At 38.0% G+C, this 17944-nt stretch overlaps 1 protein-coding gene across 1 annotated transcript in view; it reads left to right on the plus strand.

The window, feature by feature from the left end:
• Positions 1-16748, plus strand: part of TMA16 (translation machinery associated 16 homolog) — an 80717-nt gene extending 63969 nt beyond the window's left edge. Inside the window, exon 7 of the mRNA XM_072621557.1 lies at positions 15321-16748. Coding sequence (XP_072477658.1) covers positions 15321-15501 — 181 coding nt within the window. The 3' untranslated portion in view covers positions 15502-16748. The remainder of the gene's footprint in view (positions 1-15320) is intronic.
• Positions 16749-17944: the final 1196 nt, after the last annotated feature.

Below are 17944 nucleotides of genomic sequence, written 5' to 3' on the forward strand. Positions count from 1 at the left end.
CATGTTGTGTAAAACTAATTATATTTCCCTCCATCCTATCCTGCCCCCCGTTTATTCTATGCTCTCTTTTGACCTTGTCCCTCCCCAAAAGTGTGTACTTCTGATTACTCCCTTCTCCCATTTGCCCCCCCTCTATTATCTCCCTCACCCCACTTGTCCTCTTCTCCCCTGCCCTTCTGTAGTGCAAGATATACTTTCATACCCAACTGAATAAGCATGTCATTCCCTCAAGCCAGATGTGAAGAAAGTAAGCATCCCTTTTTTCCTCTCACATCTTCCCTTTTCTCCTCCACTGAAGAAGCTTTTTCCTGCCTCCTTGATGCGTGATAGTTTACCCTATTCCATTTCTCCCTCTCTCCTCCAAATATATTCCTCTATCACCTCTCAATTTTATTTTTTTGGGTATCATCCCTTCTTATTCAGCTCACCCTGTGTTCTGTGTGTGTGTGTGTGTGTGTGTGTGTGTGTGTGTGTGTAATCCCTCCAACTACCCAGGTACTGAAGTCTCAAAAGTTACAAATACTATCTTTCCATGTAAAGTTGTAAACATGTAAAGAGTTCAACTTTAGAAAGTCCTTTATGATTTCTCTTTCCCATTTACCTTTTTATACTTGTCTTGATTCTTGTGTTTGAAAGTCAAATTTTCTATTTAGCTCTGGTCTTTTTCATCAAGAATGCTTGAAAGTCCTCTGTATCATCAAATGGCCATTTTTTTCCCCTGAAGTATTATACTCAATTTTGCTGGGTAGGTGATTCTTGGTTTTAATCCCATTTCCTTTGACTTCTGGAGTATCATACTCCAGGTCCTTTGATCCCTTAATATAGAAGCTGCCAGATCCAATATTATCCTTATTGTATTTATACAATACTAGAATTGTTTCTTTCTGGGTGCTTGCAATATTTTCTCCTTGACCTGAGGAACTCTGGAATTTGACTACAACATTCCTAGGAGTTTCTCTTTTCGGATCTCTTTCAAGAGGTGATCTTTGGATTCTTTCAGTATTTATTTTGTCCTCTGATTCTAGAATATCAAGACAGTTTTCCTTGATAATATCATGAAAGATGATGTCTGGGTTCTTTTTTTGATCATGGCTTTCAGGTAGCCCTATAATTTTTAAATTGTCTCTGCTTATTTTCCAGGTCAGTTGTTTTTCCAATGAGATATTTCACATTATCTTCTATTTTTCATTCTTTTGGTTTTGTTTTGTAATTTCTTGGTTTCTCATAAAGTCATTAACTTCTATCTGTTCCATTCTAATTTTTAAAGAACTATTTTCTTCACTGAGCTTTTGAACCTCCTTTTGAAAGCATTCTTCTCCTCACTGGCTTTTTGGGCCTCTTTCTCCAGTTGAGTTAGTCTATTTTTAAAGGTGTTATTTTCTTCAGCATTTTTTGGGTCTCCTTTAGCAAGCTGTTGACTTGTTTTGCATGATTTTCTTGCATTGTTCTCATTTCTCTTCCCAATTTTTCCTCCACTTCTCTTACTTGATTTTCAAAATCCTTTTTGAGCTCTTCCATGTCCTGAGACCATTGCATATTTATTTTGGAGGTTTTGGATGCAGAAACCTTGACTTCTTCTGATGTTATGCTTTGTTCTTCCTCATCCAAAAGGATGAAAGAAAATTCCTGTTTACCAAGAAAGTAACCTTCTATTGTCTTTTTTCTTCTTCCTTTTTTGGGCATTTTCCCAGCCAGTTATTTGACTTTTGAGACCTTTGTCAAGTGGAGGGTATATTCTGGGGACCTGTAAGTTCTCAGTTCCTCCAAGGTGGCACAATCAAGGGAGAGGTGTTTACTCCTCTCCTGACCTGCACACTGGTCTGGGAGCAGCCAAAAACTTTTCTGCTCAGAATCTGCAATTGAATTTCCTTACCATAGCAGCTTCCAGCTCCATTGCCACTGCTCCTCCTGACTCCTGGGTAGAACTCAGGGCTGAGAATCAGATCAATGGCTCAATTCCCTGAGGGGTTTTAGAGGGAAGTCTCTCAGGGCTGAGATTAGATCAGTCCTTCAATTCCCCCCAGGGTCTCTAGGTGGAGGGCTCTGAAAATGGCAGCTGCTGGAGCCCTCCCATTGACCTTTGAAGCTGTCTGTGGCTTTTGTGGGTTGAGGAATCTGGGAACAACTGCCAGTTGCACCCTCAATCCTGTTCTGGGTCCTGTCCCTGCTGCTTTGCGCTGGTCTGTGCTCCGCACTGGTCAGCCTTAACTCTCCTTTTTTCTTAATGACCTTTGGTCCCACATTGTCCCCATTTTCTTTGTGGTGTTTTGTGTTGGCCCCATTGCAGAAGGGAACTTTTTGGCCCTTCAGTTGTGGCAATATAGGGCTTTCCCTCCCCAGTCTTCTGTTTCAAGTGCAGGTAGGGCTGTCTTTCTTTGTGGTAAGATAGACCATGGCCTTACCACGTTTTTCTTTAGCATCAAACATAAGGCATAGCAGTCCAGGCATCCAGCATGATACAGAAGCAGTGCATTTTTAACTTTGAGGTGAGAATATAAACTCATGATGCTGGCATTCTGTAGGGTCTTTTGTGCTCACAGGGAGCTACAGGCTCTTCTGCTTATGAGGTAACCTGAGGAGATAACTATTACTTTATTTTCCCCCTAAGTTTTTAAATGTATTTCTTTTTTTTCTGAACTTAAACATTAAACAAAATAGACATTCCTTTATATGTAGTAGAGCAGAAAACGAGGGTTGTTGAATATGAAAGTAGTGATCTCAGATCTCAATTACTTTTGAAATACTTCAGGATTGAGTTGTTTCAGTTGCTTTTTTTCTCCTCATGAATCTTTCTTTTAGCCTTTCACTAATTCTGATCATTGCCTTGACAAGTTTGTAGTTTGTCTGTACATAAACAGCCAGTTCAAGGATGACTTCTGCCTCAGTTGAATCTTTTTTGGTCTGTTAACATTTAATCAAATAAACTCACTTAAATCATTGGCATTTCTATGTACTATCAAAAGAGCCCAGTGGTAAGAGATAGAAAGAGAAATTCCATTTAAAATAACTAGACAATATAAAATATTTGGGAGTCCACCTGCCAAGACACATCCAGGAACTATATGAACACAATTACAAAACACTTTTCACACAAATAAAGCCAAATCTATATAATTGAAAATATATCAGTTGCTCATGGGTAGATTGAGCTAATGTAATAAAAATGACATTTTTTCTAAATTAATTTACTTATTCAGTATCATACAGTCAAACTACCAAAAAATTATTTTATAGTTTGAAAAAAAAATAATAGAATTCACCTGGAAGAACAAAAGGTCAAGAATATTGAGGGAATTAATGAAAAAAATGCAAAGGAAGGTACCTAGCTGTACAAGATCTAAAACTATATTATAAGTTTTGCTAATATATGTATATTATAAGATCAAAACTATTTGGTACTGGCTAAGAAATAGGATGGTGAATCAGTGGAATAGATTAGGTACACAAGACGCAGTAGTCAATGACTATAGCAATCTACTGTTTGATAAACCCAAAGACTCCCAACTTCTGGGATAAGAATTCCCTATGTGACAAAAATTATTGGGAAAGCTGGAAGGTAGTATGTCAGTAACTAGGCATAGACTAACATCTTACACTATATACTAAGATAAGGTCAAAATGGATATATGATTTAGGCATTAAGGGTGATGTCATAAATAAATAGGAGAGCAAGGAATAGTTTACCTGTCAGATCTATGGAGAAGGGAAGAATTTTGATCAAATGAGATAAAAATAGATGATTTTGATTACATTAAATTGAAAAGTTTTTGTACAAAGCCATTGTAACCAAAGCTATCTATAACCATATGAAAAAATGCTCTAAATCACTATTAATTAGAGAAATGCAAATTAAAACAACTCTGTGGTATCACCTTATATCTGTCAGTTTGACTAATAAGACAGAAAAGGAAAATGATGGGTGTTGGAGAATATGTGGGGAAATTGGAACACTAATGCATTGTTGGTGGAGTTGTCAACTGATTCAACCATTCTGAAGAGCAATTTGGAAGACAAACAAAAGACAAACTGTACATACCCTTTGATCCAGCAGTACCACTACTAGGCCTGTATCCTAAAGAGATCATAAAAAAGGGGAAAAGATGCATGTGTACAAAAGTATTTATAGCAGCTTTTTTTGTGGTAGTAAAGAATTGGAAATTGAGGAAATGCCTATCAACTGGGGAATGGCTAAACAAGTTGTGATTTACAAATGTAATGGGAACACTGTTGTTCTGTAAGAAATGATGAGCAGGCAAATTTCAGACAAACCCAGAAAGACTTAGGTGAGTAAGTACCAATGCTGAGTTAACTGAGCAGAACCAAGAGAGTATTGTCTACAGTAGCAACAACGTTTGTGTGATGATCAACTTTGATGGACTTATCTCTGCTTAGCAATCTAAGACAATTGCTGTCCACATCCAGAAAAAGAACTATGGAGTCTAAATGCAGATTGAAGCATGCTATTTGCTCCTTTTCTCTCTGTCTCTTTCTCTCTCTTTATTTTCTTTTTGTTCTTTCTCGTGTCTTCTCCCATTGGTTCTAATACTATTTAAAAAAAAGAACAAAATCAACTTCATCTTTTTATGAAACTGTTTGGTGCTGTGTCCAGTTTCTACAGATTCTTTTCTTGAATAAAGTATTCATGACGTAAGGGCATGAGGCTTCTCTATAGTACTCAAGTCTTTAATCTCATCCATTCTTTCTTCCTGACTTTTGCTTTCCTTTGTAGTTGTTACCATAGTTATGCATTTCCACCTTTTAAATGAAGTCACCGTATAACATTTAATTTGGAAGACGTTATCAGATTCTCTGTGAATTTTCTCTACATTTTCATCCTCTGTAACTAGTATTGATGCAAAAGATTCAAATATTTTGATGGTATTCTTTTTGCAAAATACATATCATAAGCACTGCACTAAAAGATGACCATATCTCACTAAATAATGTGTCTGGTACATTTGAACGTAAAAAACCCAACTCTGCTCATTTCTGTCTTTGCTTCTTCCTTTTTCTTCTGGCATAGTTTATTTATTTATTTATTTATTTTTTAATGTTTAACAATCACTGCCATACAATTGAGATTTTATCCCCCCCACACCTACCCCCCACTACCCCCCTCCCTCCCCACGACTGCATACAATTCTGTATAGGTTCTACCTATACTTTCCTATTGAGTGTATTTTCACTATAGTCATGCTATGTAGTCAGACTAAAATAAATGAAAGAAATCATATAACAAATCAAAACATGATACACAAAAACTTACACATACACAAACATGATCTGCTACATTTTGCGAATGACTTCCATATTTCTTTCTCTGAGTGTGGAAGGCATTTTGCCTTGAGAACCACCATTGGGATTTCTTTTTTTTTTTTTAAGAAGTTCTTGCGTTATTACGAAATTCCAAGTCTACCAGAAAAAACTCTCGCACACTGTGGTCGTTGCTGTGCACAAAGTTCTCCTGGTTCTGCTCCTTTCACTCAGCATCAGGTCATATAAGTCCTTCCAGGCCTCTCTGAAGTCTTCTTGTTCATCATTTCTTATGGCACAATAGTACTCCATTACATTCATACACCATAATTTATTCAGCCATTCCCCAATTGATGGACATCCCCTTGACTTCCAGTTTTTGGCAACTACAAAAAGTGCTGCTATAAATATTTTTGTACATGTGGGACCCTTTCCCATTTTTATGATCTCTTGGGGATACAGTCCTAGTAGTGCTATTGCTGGGTCAAAGGGTATGCACATTTTTGTAGCCCTTTGGGCATAGTTCCAAATTGCTCTCCAGAATGGTTGGATGCGCTCGCAGCTCCACCAACAATGAATTAGTGTTCCAACTCTCCCACATCCTCTCCAGCATTTATCATTTCCTTGTTCTGTCATGTTTGCCAATCTTATAGGTGTGATGTGGTACCTCAGAGTTGTTTTGATTTGCATCTCTCTAATCAATAGTGATTTAGAGCATTTTTTCATATGATTATAGATATCTTTAATTTCTTCTTCCGAAAATTGCCTGTTCATATCCTTTGACCATTTATCAATTGGGGAATGACTTGTATGATTATACATTTGAGTCAGTTCTCTATATATTCTAGAAATGAGGCCTTTATCCCCGAGCTTAGCTGTAAAAATTCTTTCCCAATTTACTACATCCCTCCGGATTTTGGTTGCATTGGGTTTGGTTGTGCAAAAACTTCTCAGTTTAATGTAATCAAAGTTGTCTATTTTGCATTTCATAATGCTTTCTATCTCTCCTTTAGGAAAAATTTCTTCCCTTCTCCATAGATCTGATAAATACACTATTCCTTGCTTCTCCAGTTTATTCATGGTATCAATCTTTATACCTAAATCATGTACCCATTTGGACTTTATTCTTGTGTACGGTGTCAGGTATGGGTCTATGCCTAATTTCTGCCACACTGTTATCCAGTTTTCCCAGCAATTTTTGTTAAACAGTGAGTTCTTATCCCAGAAGCTGGGGTCCTTGGGTTTATCAAACAGAAGGTTGCTATATTCCTTGCCTACTGCATCTTGAGTGCCAAGTCTATTCCACTTGTCTACCTCTCTGTTTATTAGCCAATACCAAGTGGTTTTGATAATTGCTGCTTTATAGTACAGTTTCAGGTCTGGTAGCGCTAGGCCACCTTCCCAAGCATTTCTTTTCATTAGTCCCTTTGATATTCTGTACCTTTTGTTTTTCCAAATGAATTTTGATATTATTTTATCCAGCTCTAGAAAATAATTCTCTGATAGTTTAATTGGTATGGCACTAAATAAGTAAATTAATTTAGGTAGAATTGTCATTTTTATTATATTAGCACGGCCTTCCCATGAGCAGCTAATGTTTTTCCACTTATTTAAATCTGACTGCAAAAAGTGTCTTGTAATTGTGTTCATATAATCCCTGGGTTTGTTTTGTCAGGTAAACTCCTAAGTATTTTATACTGTCTACCCTAGCTTTAAATGGGATTTCTCTTTCTATCTCTTGCTGTTGGACTTTGTTGCTAATATATAGGAATGCAGAAGATTTGTGTGGGTTTATTTTGTAACCTGCAACTTTGCCAAAGTTGTTTATTATTTCAAGTAATGTTTTACTTGAATCTCTGGGATTCTCTAAGTAGATCATCATATCATCTGCAAAGAGTGATAACTTAGTTTCTTCTTTGGCTATTCTTATTCCTTCAATATCTTTATCTTGTCTAATTGCTACAGCTAACATTTCTAGTACCATATTGAATAATAGTGGTGATAATGGACATCCTTGTTTCACCCCTGATCTTATTGGGAATGCATCTAGCTTATCCCCATTGCATATAATTCTTGCTGTAGGTTTTAGATAGATACTGCTTATTATTTTATGGAAGGTTCCCTTTATTCCTACGTTCTCCAGTGTTTTTAGTAGGAATGGCTGTTGTATTTTGTCAAAAGCTTTTTCTGCATCTATTGAGATAATCATGTGGTTTTTGTTGCCTTTGTTGTTGATTTGATCGATAATGCTAATAGTTTTCCTAATATTGAACCAGCCCTGTAATCCTGGTATGAATCCTACCTGATCATAATGTATTAATCTCGTGATAAGATGCTGTATTCGTTTTGCTAAAATCTTATTTAAAATTTTTGCATCTATATTCATTAGGGAAATTGGTCTATAATTTTCTTTCTCTGTTTTGTCTCTTCCTGGTTTGAGTATCAAAACCATATTTGTATCATAGAAAGAATTTGGGAGGATTCCTTCTTCCCCAATTTTCAAAAATAGTCTATGTAGTATTGGAATTAACTGTTCTTTAAATGTTTGATAGAATTCACTTGTGAATCTATCTGGCCCTGGAGATTTTTTCCTAGGGAGTTCATTGATGGCTTGTTCAATTTCTTTTTCTGAGATGGGGTTGTTTAAGTATTCAACTTCCTCTTCTGTTAATCTGGGCAATTTGTATTTTTTAAAATATTCATCCATCTCATTTAGATTATCGAATTTGTGGGCATAAAGTTGGGCAAAGTAGTTTCTAATTATTGTTTTAATTTCCTCCTCATTGGAGGTGAGTTCACCCCTTTCATTTTTAATATTAGTAATTTGATTTTCTTCTTTCTTTTTTTTAATCAGATTGACCAAAGGTTTATCAATTTTATTAGTTTTTTCATAAAACCAACTATTGGTTTTATTTATCAATTCAATAGTTTTCTTAATTTCAATTTTATTAATCTCTCCTTTGGTTTTCAGTATTTCTAATTTGGTATTTACTTGGGGATTTTCAATTTGTTCTTTTTCTAGCTTTTTCAACTGCAAGCCCAAGTCATTGATCTCCTCTCTCTCTATTTTATTTATGTAAGCATTCAAAGATATAAAACTTCCCCTAATAACTGCTTTTGCAGTATCCCATAAGTTTTGGTATGTTGTCTCACTATTGTCATTCTCTTGAATGAAATTGTTGATTGTTTCTATGATTTCTTCTTTAATCCAACCCTTCTTTAGAAATAGATTGGTTTATCTTTCCATGGCCTTTTATTACATGCAATTTTTAATGCATTATGATCTGAGAAGGATGCATTGATTATCTCTACCTTTCTGCACTGGATTGTGAGATTTTTATGTCCTAGTACATGGTCAATTTTTGTAAATGTTCCATGTACCGCTGAGAAAAAGGTGTATTCCTTTCTATTCCCATTTAATTTTCTCCAAAGATCTATCATATCTACCTTATCCAGAATTTTATTTACCTCCTTAACCTCTTTCTTGTTTATTTTGAGGTTAGATTTATGGAGTTCAGAGAGGGGAAGGTTGAGGTCCCCCACTAGTATAGTTTTGCTGTCAATTTCTTCCTTCAACTCCCCCAACCTCTCCTCTAAGAATTTGGATGCTATACCACTTGGAGCATACATGTTTAGTAATGATATTGCTTCATTGTCTATGGTGCCTTTTAGCAGGATATAGTTTCCATCCTTATCCCTTTTGATTAGATCTATTTCTGCTTTTGCTTTGTCTGAGATTAGGATTGCTACTCCTGCCTTTCTTACATGAGCTGAGGCACAATATATTCTGCTCCATCCTTTGACATTTATCCTATGTGTATCCCCCTGTTTCAAATGTGTTTCTTGTAAGCAGCATATTGTTGGATTATGGCTTTTAATCCATTCTGCTATCCATCTCTGTTTTATGGGAGAGTTCATTCCATTCACATTCACAGTTATGATTACAATCTGTGTATTTCCCTCCATCCTCTTTCCCACCATTTGTGCTTTTAGCTCTCCCGTCTCCCTTCCCCTCCTCAATAATATTCACTTTTCTCCCCCTCCTCCTGCAGCCTTCCCCTCCTTCTTTTAGCCCCCCCTCCCTTTTACTCCCCTTTACTCTTATTGCTTCTTCCCTCCCTTTTAGCCTTCCTCCCCTTTCTTCCCCCTTCCCCTCCTACTACCTTATATAGCTAGTTAGGATTATCTACTTAAGATTATTGTTCCCTCCTTTAAACAAATCAGATGAGAGTACCTCTCATACAATGCTCATCTCCCTCCCTCCTTCCCTCTACTATAGTTTTGTACTTCTTCCTGTGATGTAATTTTCCATTTTCTGCTTCCTCCTTTTCACACCTCCTATTACAATCCCTTCTCATACTTAAATCATATTTTTGACATGACATCATTTACTTTATACCCGTTCCCTCTACTTATATCCCTTTTATCATAATAGCTGCACAGTTCTCAAGATTAACAGGTATCATCTTCCCTTATAGGGAGGTAAACAGTTTGCCCTAATTGAGTAGCAAGTTTTTGTTTTTGTTTTTTCCCCCCTGTTTACCTTTTTATGATTCTCTTGAGACCTGCATTTGAACATCAAATTGTCTATTGAGTTCTGGTGTTTTGGTCAGGAAGCTCTGGAATTCCCTTATTTCGTTGAATGACTTTCTCCTTGCCTGAAATGTTATGCTGAACTTTGCTGGGTAGTTGATCCTTGGTTGAAGTCCCAACTCCTTTGCCTTACGGAATATTGGGTTCCAATTCTTTCGATCTTTTAATGTAGAAGCTGCAAGGTCCTGTGTGATCCTGACTGTATGTCCTTGATATTTGAATTGTTCCTTTCTGGCTGCTTGTAGTATTTTCTCCTTCACTTGATAGCTCTGGAATTTGGCAACGATATTTCTTGGCTTTTTGAGTTTGGGATCCCTTTCGGGAGGGGAACAGTGGATTCTTTGATGACTATTTTGCCCTCTGAGTCTAGTACTTCTGGGCAGTTTTCCTTGATGATTTCCTGGAAGATATTGTCCAGACTCTTTTCTTCATCATGGGTTTCTGGCAGGCCAATAATTCTTAAATTTTCTCTCCTGAATCTATTTTCCAGGTCAGTTGTTTTTCCAATTAAATATTTTACATTTTCTTCTATCTTTTCATTCTTTAGATTTTTTTTGACTGATTCTTGTTGCCTCATTGAGTCATTAGTTTCTACTTGCCCAATTCTAATCTTCATCGTATTCTTTTCTTCAGTTAACTTTTGCATCTCCTTTTCCATCTGACCAATTTTTCCCTTTAAGGAGCTATTTTCTCCATTTAATTTTTGTACTTCTTTTTCCATTCGACCAATTTTCCCAGTTAGGTTTTGTGTTTCCTTTTCCATTTGATCAATTTTCCCAATTAGGTTTTGGGTTTCCTTTTCCGTTTGATTAACTCTTCCTTTTAGGGAATTATTTTCTCCAGTTAATTTTTGAACTTCCTTTTCCATTTGTTTAATTTTCCTTTTCAAAGTGATGTTCTCATCAGTGAATTCTTTTTTTATAATTTTAAAATCATTGGCCAATTTTTCTTCTATTCCCTTCTTCAGCTGTTCCAGGTAATCTAGTTGTGCTTGCGAGAAATTCATAGTCCCTTCTGAAGTTTCAGATGGAAGTACAGTCTCAGCTCTGACCTCTTTGGTGTTTGTGTTTTGGTCCTTATCCCCATAGAAAGATTCTATGGTTTTTTCACTTTTCGTCTGCTTTTTCTGATTCATGATGTTGGCTGAGTGTTGTAGCTTCTGGTTATTTCAGTCAGAAGGTACAGAACTTTGTGTTGAGCTGATGTGTGAAGAAGCTAAAAGCAGGTTTTTGTTTTTTGTTTCCCAGATCAACCCTGGGGTTAGCTTGTTAAGTGTGTGGGAGGGGTGGTCTGGTCACAGGAGATCTCCTCAGCTGACCTGAGGCAAAGGCAAGGTCAGGGGATGGTGATCCCAGCTTCCCTATTGTCTGTCCTTTTCCCTTGGAGGGCTGAGGCACGCCTAGATGCTAAGGCGTGTTCCCACCCCTCCTGGGTCTCGTCTCCTGGCACTGAGGCTTGCCTGGGTCTCAGTGCGAATTTTCTCTGCCCTGGGTCGTCTGTCCTTCCGGATTGCCTCCGCCACAGTAGGAAGAATCCCCCTTTGCTATTTTCCTAGCCTCTGGTGTTATGAGACTATTTGCCCCCTTCTGCTGTTCCCGCTGATCCAAAATTTTTCTGGGGAAATATTTTATGGTTCTTTCACGGTCATCAGGGGGGAGGAGAGAGCATTTACTGATCACTCCGCCATCCTGGCTCCCGGAAGTTCAAGTAGGCGACTTACCGAAGTTTTAGTCTTCAGGCTGAAGGTTTCAAGGGCTGCTGCGCTGATATCTGGCGCTCAGCGGCTCTCACCGGCTCGGTTTGGCTGGTCTCCTGCTCCGCTGGTTTCGCCCGCCACTCTTGGGCTTCTCAGGTCCCTTCCGTCCTGCTGCGCTGACCGCGCTGCACTGTGCACTGGGGCTCACCCCCGCGGAACAGATCCTTCCCGCTGACCTTCCAGTCTAACCTGGGCTCCGAATCCGTCAAAGTCTGTCACCCACTGGATTCCGCACCTCCAAAGTTTGGTCAGATTCTCCTTTCAGAGGTATCCAGAGGAATTTGTCCAGGAGCTTAGGTGAGTCGTTGCTTTCACTCCGCCATCTTGGGTCCGCCCCCTCCTGGCATAGTTTATACTGAAAATTTTAAGATTGCCATGACACAGTTCTTCTAGTGGATTTCATCTCCACTCTAGTTATTGAATAAGTGGGGAGCTAGGTGGTGTAGTGGATAGAGCACCAATGCAGGAGTCAGGAGGACTTGAGTTCATTTCTCACCTCAGATACTTGACATTCACTAGCTGTGTGACCTTGGGCAAGTCACTTAACCCCAATTGCCTCATCTTGGGTCATCTCCAGTCATCCTGATGAATATCTGGTCACTGGATTCAGATGGCTCTGGAGGAGAAGGGAGGCTGGTAACCTGCACAGCCGTCCCTCACTCAAAGTCAAGTGCAAGTCATGTCATCATTTCTCTGATGGCATGGTCTTCTTCAGCAACGAAGGATGAACACAGACAGTAAGTGAATAAGGTTTTCACATTTAGAGTAACATAGACAAATTTCAAATTATAGATGGTCTAAAAACTGTATGATTTTTCAGTACATTTTGTCTCCCATTCCATTACCCTGTCATTATCATTGCAGGAGCTGAAGAGGGCGTGCATAGGACTAGGACTAAGAGTTCTTTGGTGTTTGTTTCATAAATTGCCATGGCCAAAGAATTAACCATTTGCTTCCTGGTGGTGAGCCTCTTTGTACTTAGCTAGGTTGATCCTTAGAAAGTAGACTTGGTCTGCTGTTGGAACTATATATAATTGAAGCTTTTCTAGCATGGTAGAATCTGTCAGTCTACTGTCTCCTGGCAGAACTTTTGAGAACTTCTCATAACTCACAAAAAATCCCATCTGTTTCCTGTATGTTCAGCATATGAATGAAAAATAAACATTTATTAAGCACTTATTATATGCCAAGAATTATGGTAATTGTTGCATATGCAAATAGAAAATTTGTACATAGTTTCTGCTTTCAAGGAGGAAGTTTATATTCACAGACATATGAACATTGAACTGCAGGGCTGATTGAAAAACCCAAAAGTGCTGAAGATATAGTGGTGAATTAGATGTCAAAGAGTAGATGAGATGTCATTACCAGGTGAAACGGAGCAAATGGTAGAGCCTGGAGAATCTTAGGAGAAAGTAGCAAGGTAGATGGTAAGGTCTGGTGGTTCTCCCATCTCATCTCACCTGTAAGAGTTGAGTTATTGACTTCTTTCTAATTCAAACCCATTGAGTAGTCAGGGGGCTCAGGCATTCTTTCTCCCTACTTCTACCTGCATAATTTCTCTTTTGAAGTAGTGGCTGTGGCTGTGTGCCAGGAATTGTGCTGAGTATAAAAATAAGAAAAGTGAAAAAAGTAAAAACTCCTTGTCTTCAAGGAGTTTGTTCTAATAGAGGAAGTCAGTATGGAATGGTGGCCAGAGAAAGGGCTCTTTTGGCCATGGAAGTTAAAGGGATGATAAGTAGAGTTAGAGCAGTTGATTCATATGCTTTTTCCTAGAATAATTGTATTGTTTTGGTTATTGTTTCCAGAACAAGAAGTGAAAAGATGGAGATAGGGTTGAAGATGGCTAGGAACAGCAGCAGGGTAGGTCTAGGTTGGGCCAATACGAAGGCTAGGGCTTCTTATTGATCTAGATTGCTAGTCTCTTTTATGAATGTCTTACTAGTTTCTTTTATCTGAAATAGCATATTTGAAAGAAAAGGGATGAATGTATCTTGGTGATGAGGCATAGAATCATTTTGTTAACATGTGCTTCGTTCTGAGGGCTTCTAAAGTAATCCAAACTTGAGAATCAGAATTGCTCCATCCCCATCCTGAGGGATTGTACCACTGTGGAATTGGGAAGATTGGGTTTAAATCCTGTGTTAGATATTTACTAAGTTGTGTGACCCTGAGCAAATTATATAACATCTAAGATTCAATTTTCTCATCTGTGAAGTACAGGGAGTTAGACCTGTTAATCTGTCACATCCCTTCTAGATCTAAATCTGTGTTCCCATGCTGAGATTAAACATGAAAATTATTAATTAAACACAGTTTTGTTGCTCTACTAATATCTGAGGGAAAGCAAAAAAAAAAATACCTCTTCCAGTAGAAACTCTGGCTATATTGAATGTAAAGATTCTAACCTGTGTTTTACAAGTTTTCACATGAACCTGTTGTTGGTAATCACTAATGGTATTATAAATTGTGTTATGCGTAGGATATTATCGAAAGAGTATTATTATCTAGTATTATTGAGTTTATTGTCTCCTAAATCATCTAATAAGATCTAACCATCTCACTTTTCTATTCAATGATGTGGTTTCTTGTTGGATAAAATTTCAAAGCTCACTCTTGCATTTAAAACCTTTCCCCATCTGGTTCCAACCTACCTTTCTAGACTGATTTTTATATTTCACATACTTTTCATTCTAGCACAATTGGTCTTCCTACTGTTCCCTCAGACTGGGTATTTTCTCTCCCATCTTTGTATAGGTAGCTTTCCATGACCAGAAAAAACATACTCTCTCCTCACTTACATGGGGAGAGCAGCGAGGGTTTGGGTTGTGTTTCAGGGGTTACAAAACAGACCTCATGACAACTCTATGAGGCATATGTTATTATCCCTATTTTACAGATGAGGAAACTGAGGCAAGAGAGGCTTAAGTGACTTGCCAAAGGATACACAGCTGATATAAGTCTGAAGCAGGAATTGGTCCTTGGTCTTCCTGGGCTTCTAAGTTTACTACTGTCCATTATTGTGCCACCTAGATGCTGTATAAGCTTTATATCATGGCACCTCACCTAATTCCTAGCACATAGGCTTTTACCAAGTGCTTGTTGAATTAAATTGTTTATTCATATTGATCATTCTTTTGAAGACTGCTTTCTAATAAATGACAAGTTCAACAGTTATAACTTGATGAGATCTGGCAAGTTCAGAATTTCCAAATGGTGAGGTTACACTCTAATGTGTACTACATTGAGTCTTCACTTTTCTTCAACTTAAATCATTGTTTGTGTTCCAAGTAGAGAAGTAAATACTCAGTGCTGGGGCAGACATAGATTGGGGTACTGTAGCATCATTGTACTTAGAGTTTATATAGTTAGGGGACTTAGAATGTCTTCTTTCCATACATTTAGAGTCATTGATTTCAGGCTCCCTGCTCTTGCATATGCCTAGATCACAAAGTCCTTGGGGGGATGTTCTGATTGTGGCAGAACAGAGAAGAGGACAAGGCCAACTGTGTCCCTTCCCTGATGCTTTTCTACTTTGATGTTGTTAAAGTGCTACAGATCAGTGTTGGTAGCTGTTTGTAACCTGCTCTGTCTTTGGGGAATTGCTATTCTTCAGTGTATGAAATGCAATAAACTTGTATTTTCCTTTGTGATATTTTCACACTTGCAAATATTGATTATCCTCTGCTTTCTCTGTGCACTCTCTCCTTTCATCTAGGGAATGGGATGGTGATCTGAAGAAACTGCCAAATATTATGATGAGAAAATTTTGTGCTAATGATGGAATTTCTAACAAGGATAAAAAGAAAGATATTGTGTCTACAGAGGTAGACTTGGGGGAAATAGAGAGCCAAGATGGATCAGATGACTCCGATGAGGAAATGCCGGAGGTGGCCTAGTTCTATTTGATTTGACTGAAGAAGAAATAATTAATACTATAGAATTCTCAAGCATTCCTGGTAAATATTCTGCTCATATAGATTTACAGAATCTGTCTGTTCTGCCCTATAAAGTAATATTTGCTGTGCAGTTTTAAAAGAATGTGTTAATAAGTCATATTTGAAGAAGAATGTTTAAAGATTTTAATTTAAGCTACCTAGAACAGAAATGCAAGCTAGTGATCCTTCTACTTGAGTGTATCAGGATGAGGAGAAAGGAATTGGTTTATTAGTTGAGGTCTGGAAAGGACTTCCAGGTTCTTCTAGGTTATACCCTTACTATTCAGGAATCTCTTCTACAATATACCCTTCGAGTGTTGCTGAAGATGTCTGGTGAGGGAGAGCCAGCTGTTTGAAGTGTCAGCTTGGTCCACTTGGGCTTAGCTAAGTCTTTCCTTACATCAAGCCTCACCTTCTATCCCCATTACCTCTGATTCTGCCTTCTAGCTTAGCGTAGTGAAGCTCATTGCTTTTTACCATGATAGTTCCCCAGAATACTCCTGAAGTGTGATATCCCTTATCACATTTTTTGGTTAGGTGTAAAAACTTGTTTCCTTAACATGTTTGTGCATACTTTAGAAGCCCAGAGCAGAAGTTTCACTACTGTCATGACAAACCCAACCCTTTCATTATTATACTATCCTCCCTCCTTTTATTAGAAGTAGTATTAGAAGTAGCATTAGAAGTATGTTGTATAGAAGGAAAACATTCATCACTGACATATTAATTGTTGCTTTCACAACCAAAGAAGAGTGTAAAAATTCATAAGAACCATTAGTGTCTTATTATGTTAATTCCCCCTCTTGCTAAGTTAATCTGTCTTTTAACTGGGGCATAAATGAATATTGGTTGCTTTATGATTTCCTGATTTCCCATCATGAAGTATGATATTTTTGTAGCAGAATCAGTATTAATATAGAAGAAAATATCTATCTACTCATTCTTTTCAAGGGATGGGATAAATTTACAGAAAGTATGCCTTCCTTTAGAATTAAGAGAAATACAAACTTGTTAGAAAGATGAGGTTATTTGGTGTTATTTATTTACAACATACTTTTAACGTGTGTCATTCATAGCATAAATGAATTGTTCAGGGAAAGACAAATTGAGAAATTATTTTTTGTTAACTTAAAACAATTTGTCAATGTTTAAAATATATGCATCCTTTATAAAGGCTAAAAATAAAGCTTATTTTTATATTGGCAGAATTAGGTCCTTTTTTCCTTCATTGTTATAGTTTGCTCTTATTTATTTCATTAACTTAGGTTAAAGGAATGGCTTCGTAATTATATAAACATTTCAGATTTTGCAAGTCTGGGGAAACTTTCTATTATTAAAATGGATCTTGTAGTAAATTATCTATGACAACAGAGATTACAGTGTGGTATGTAATTTAGTAGATAAGTCTTACTTGCATGAGGCTCAGGGAGAGCCTCATGCTTCTTATCAAACAGCTAATGATTGTCAGACACAGGGAGTTACCTTGAGGTAATCCTAACTTCCTAGTCCAGCCCTCCAACCACTCCAACCATTACACTATGTTTACTTTTGAGTACTAACAGTTGTTAAGCACAGCGAAGATCCTAAGATCTATTTCTACTTCTTACTATGCTTGATTTCTGAATTCCCCACACAGAATCACAATTTCTCCATCTGCAAATTGAGGGAGTTGGACCAACTCTACCCCTAAGGTCTTTTCCTGCTCTAAATCCTTCCCTCTGCTCTTGTTTTCTTGAGCCTGGTTTCTTCAGAGTTTCAACTGTCAAGCAGATAACTTGATTAAGTAAGAAAGTTAGGAATGAATGTGAGTTGTTACCTGAGCTTGGTTCTCTCCCAAATAAAAGGCATCCTAGGTAAGAATGTAATTTTTAGGGAGCCAAGATGGTGGAGTAAGCATAAAATTGCTGCACCTCTCCCATATTTGCCTCCAAGCAACCATAAAATAGCTCTCCAAAACATTAGAAGAACCAAGAAAAAGATGGGGTGAAATATCTTTTATCCCAAAGAACTTGGAAGATTGGCAGGAAAGGTCTGGCTCAGGTAAAAGGGCAGCGCAGTCCAGGACAGGAAATGTCCCAGTAAGGCAGCAGCAAGCTCCACTTAAGCAAACTGGCAGTAGATTCTGAGCCCCGGTGTGATGAAGTACACAAAGGGCAACAGTAGGATCCACCTCACCCCCAACCCCACCTGCACCTCCCCTGTGCCTCAGCACAGCCAGGAGAATGAGCCGGATCTGATCTTCACGTCCCTGTGCCTAAGCAGTGGCAGCCCAGGGGCCAGCCCCCACCGCGGGCTTCAGCATAGCCTTAGGCAAACAGGCAGCCTTCAGTGCTCTCACCTCCACTTGCACTCTAGATCCAATGTTCTTTTTTACTATGCCATGCTGTCTCCTGTAATGGTTCAC

This window comes from Notamacropus eugenii, chromosome 6, assembly GCF_028372415.1.
Source record: "Notamacropus eugenii isolate mMacEug1 chromosome 6, mMacEug1.pri_v2, whole genome shotgun sequence".
Taxonomy (NCBI): domain Eukaryota; kingdom Metazoa; phylum Chordata; class Mammalia; order Diprotodontia; family Macropodidae; genus Notamacropus; species Notamacropus eugenii.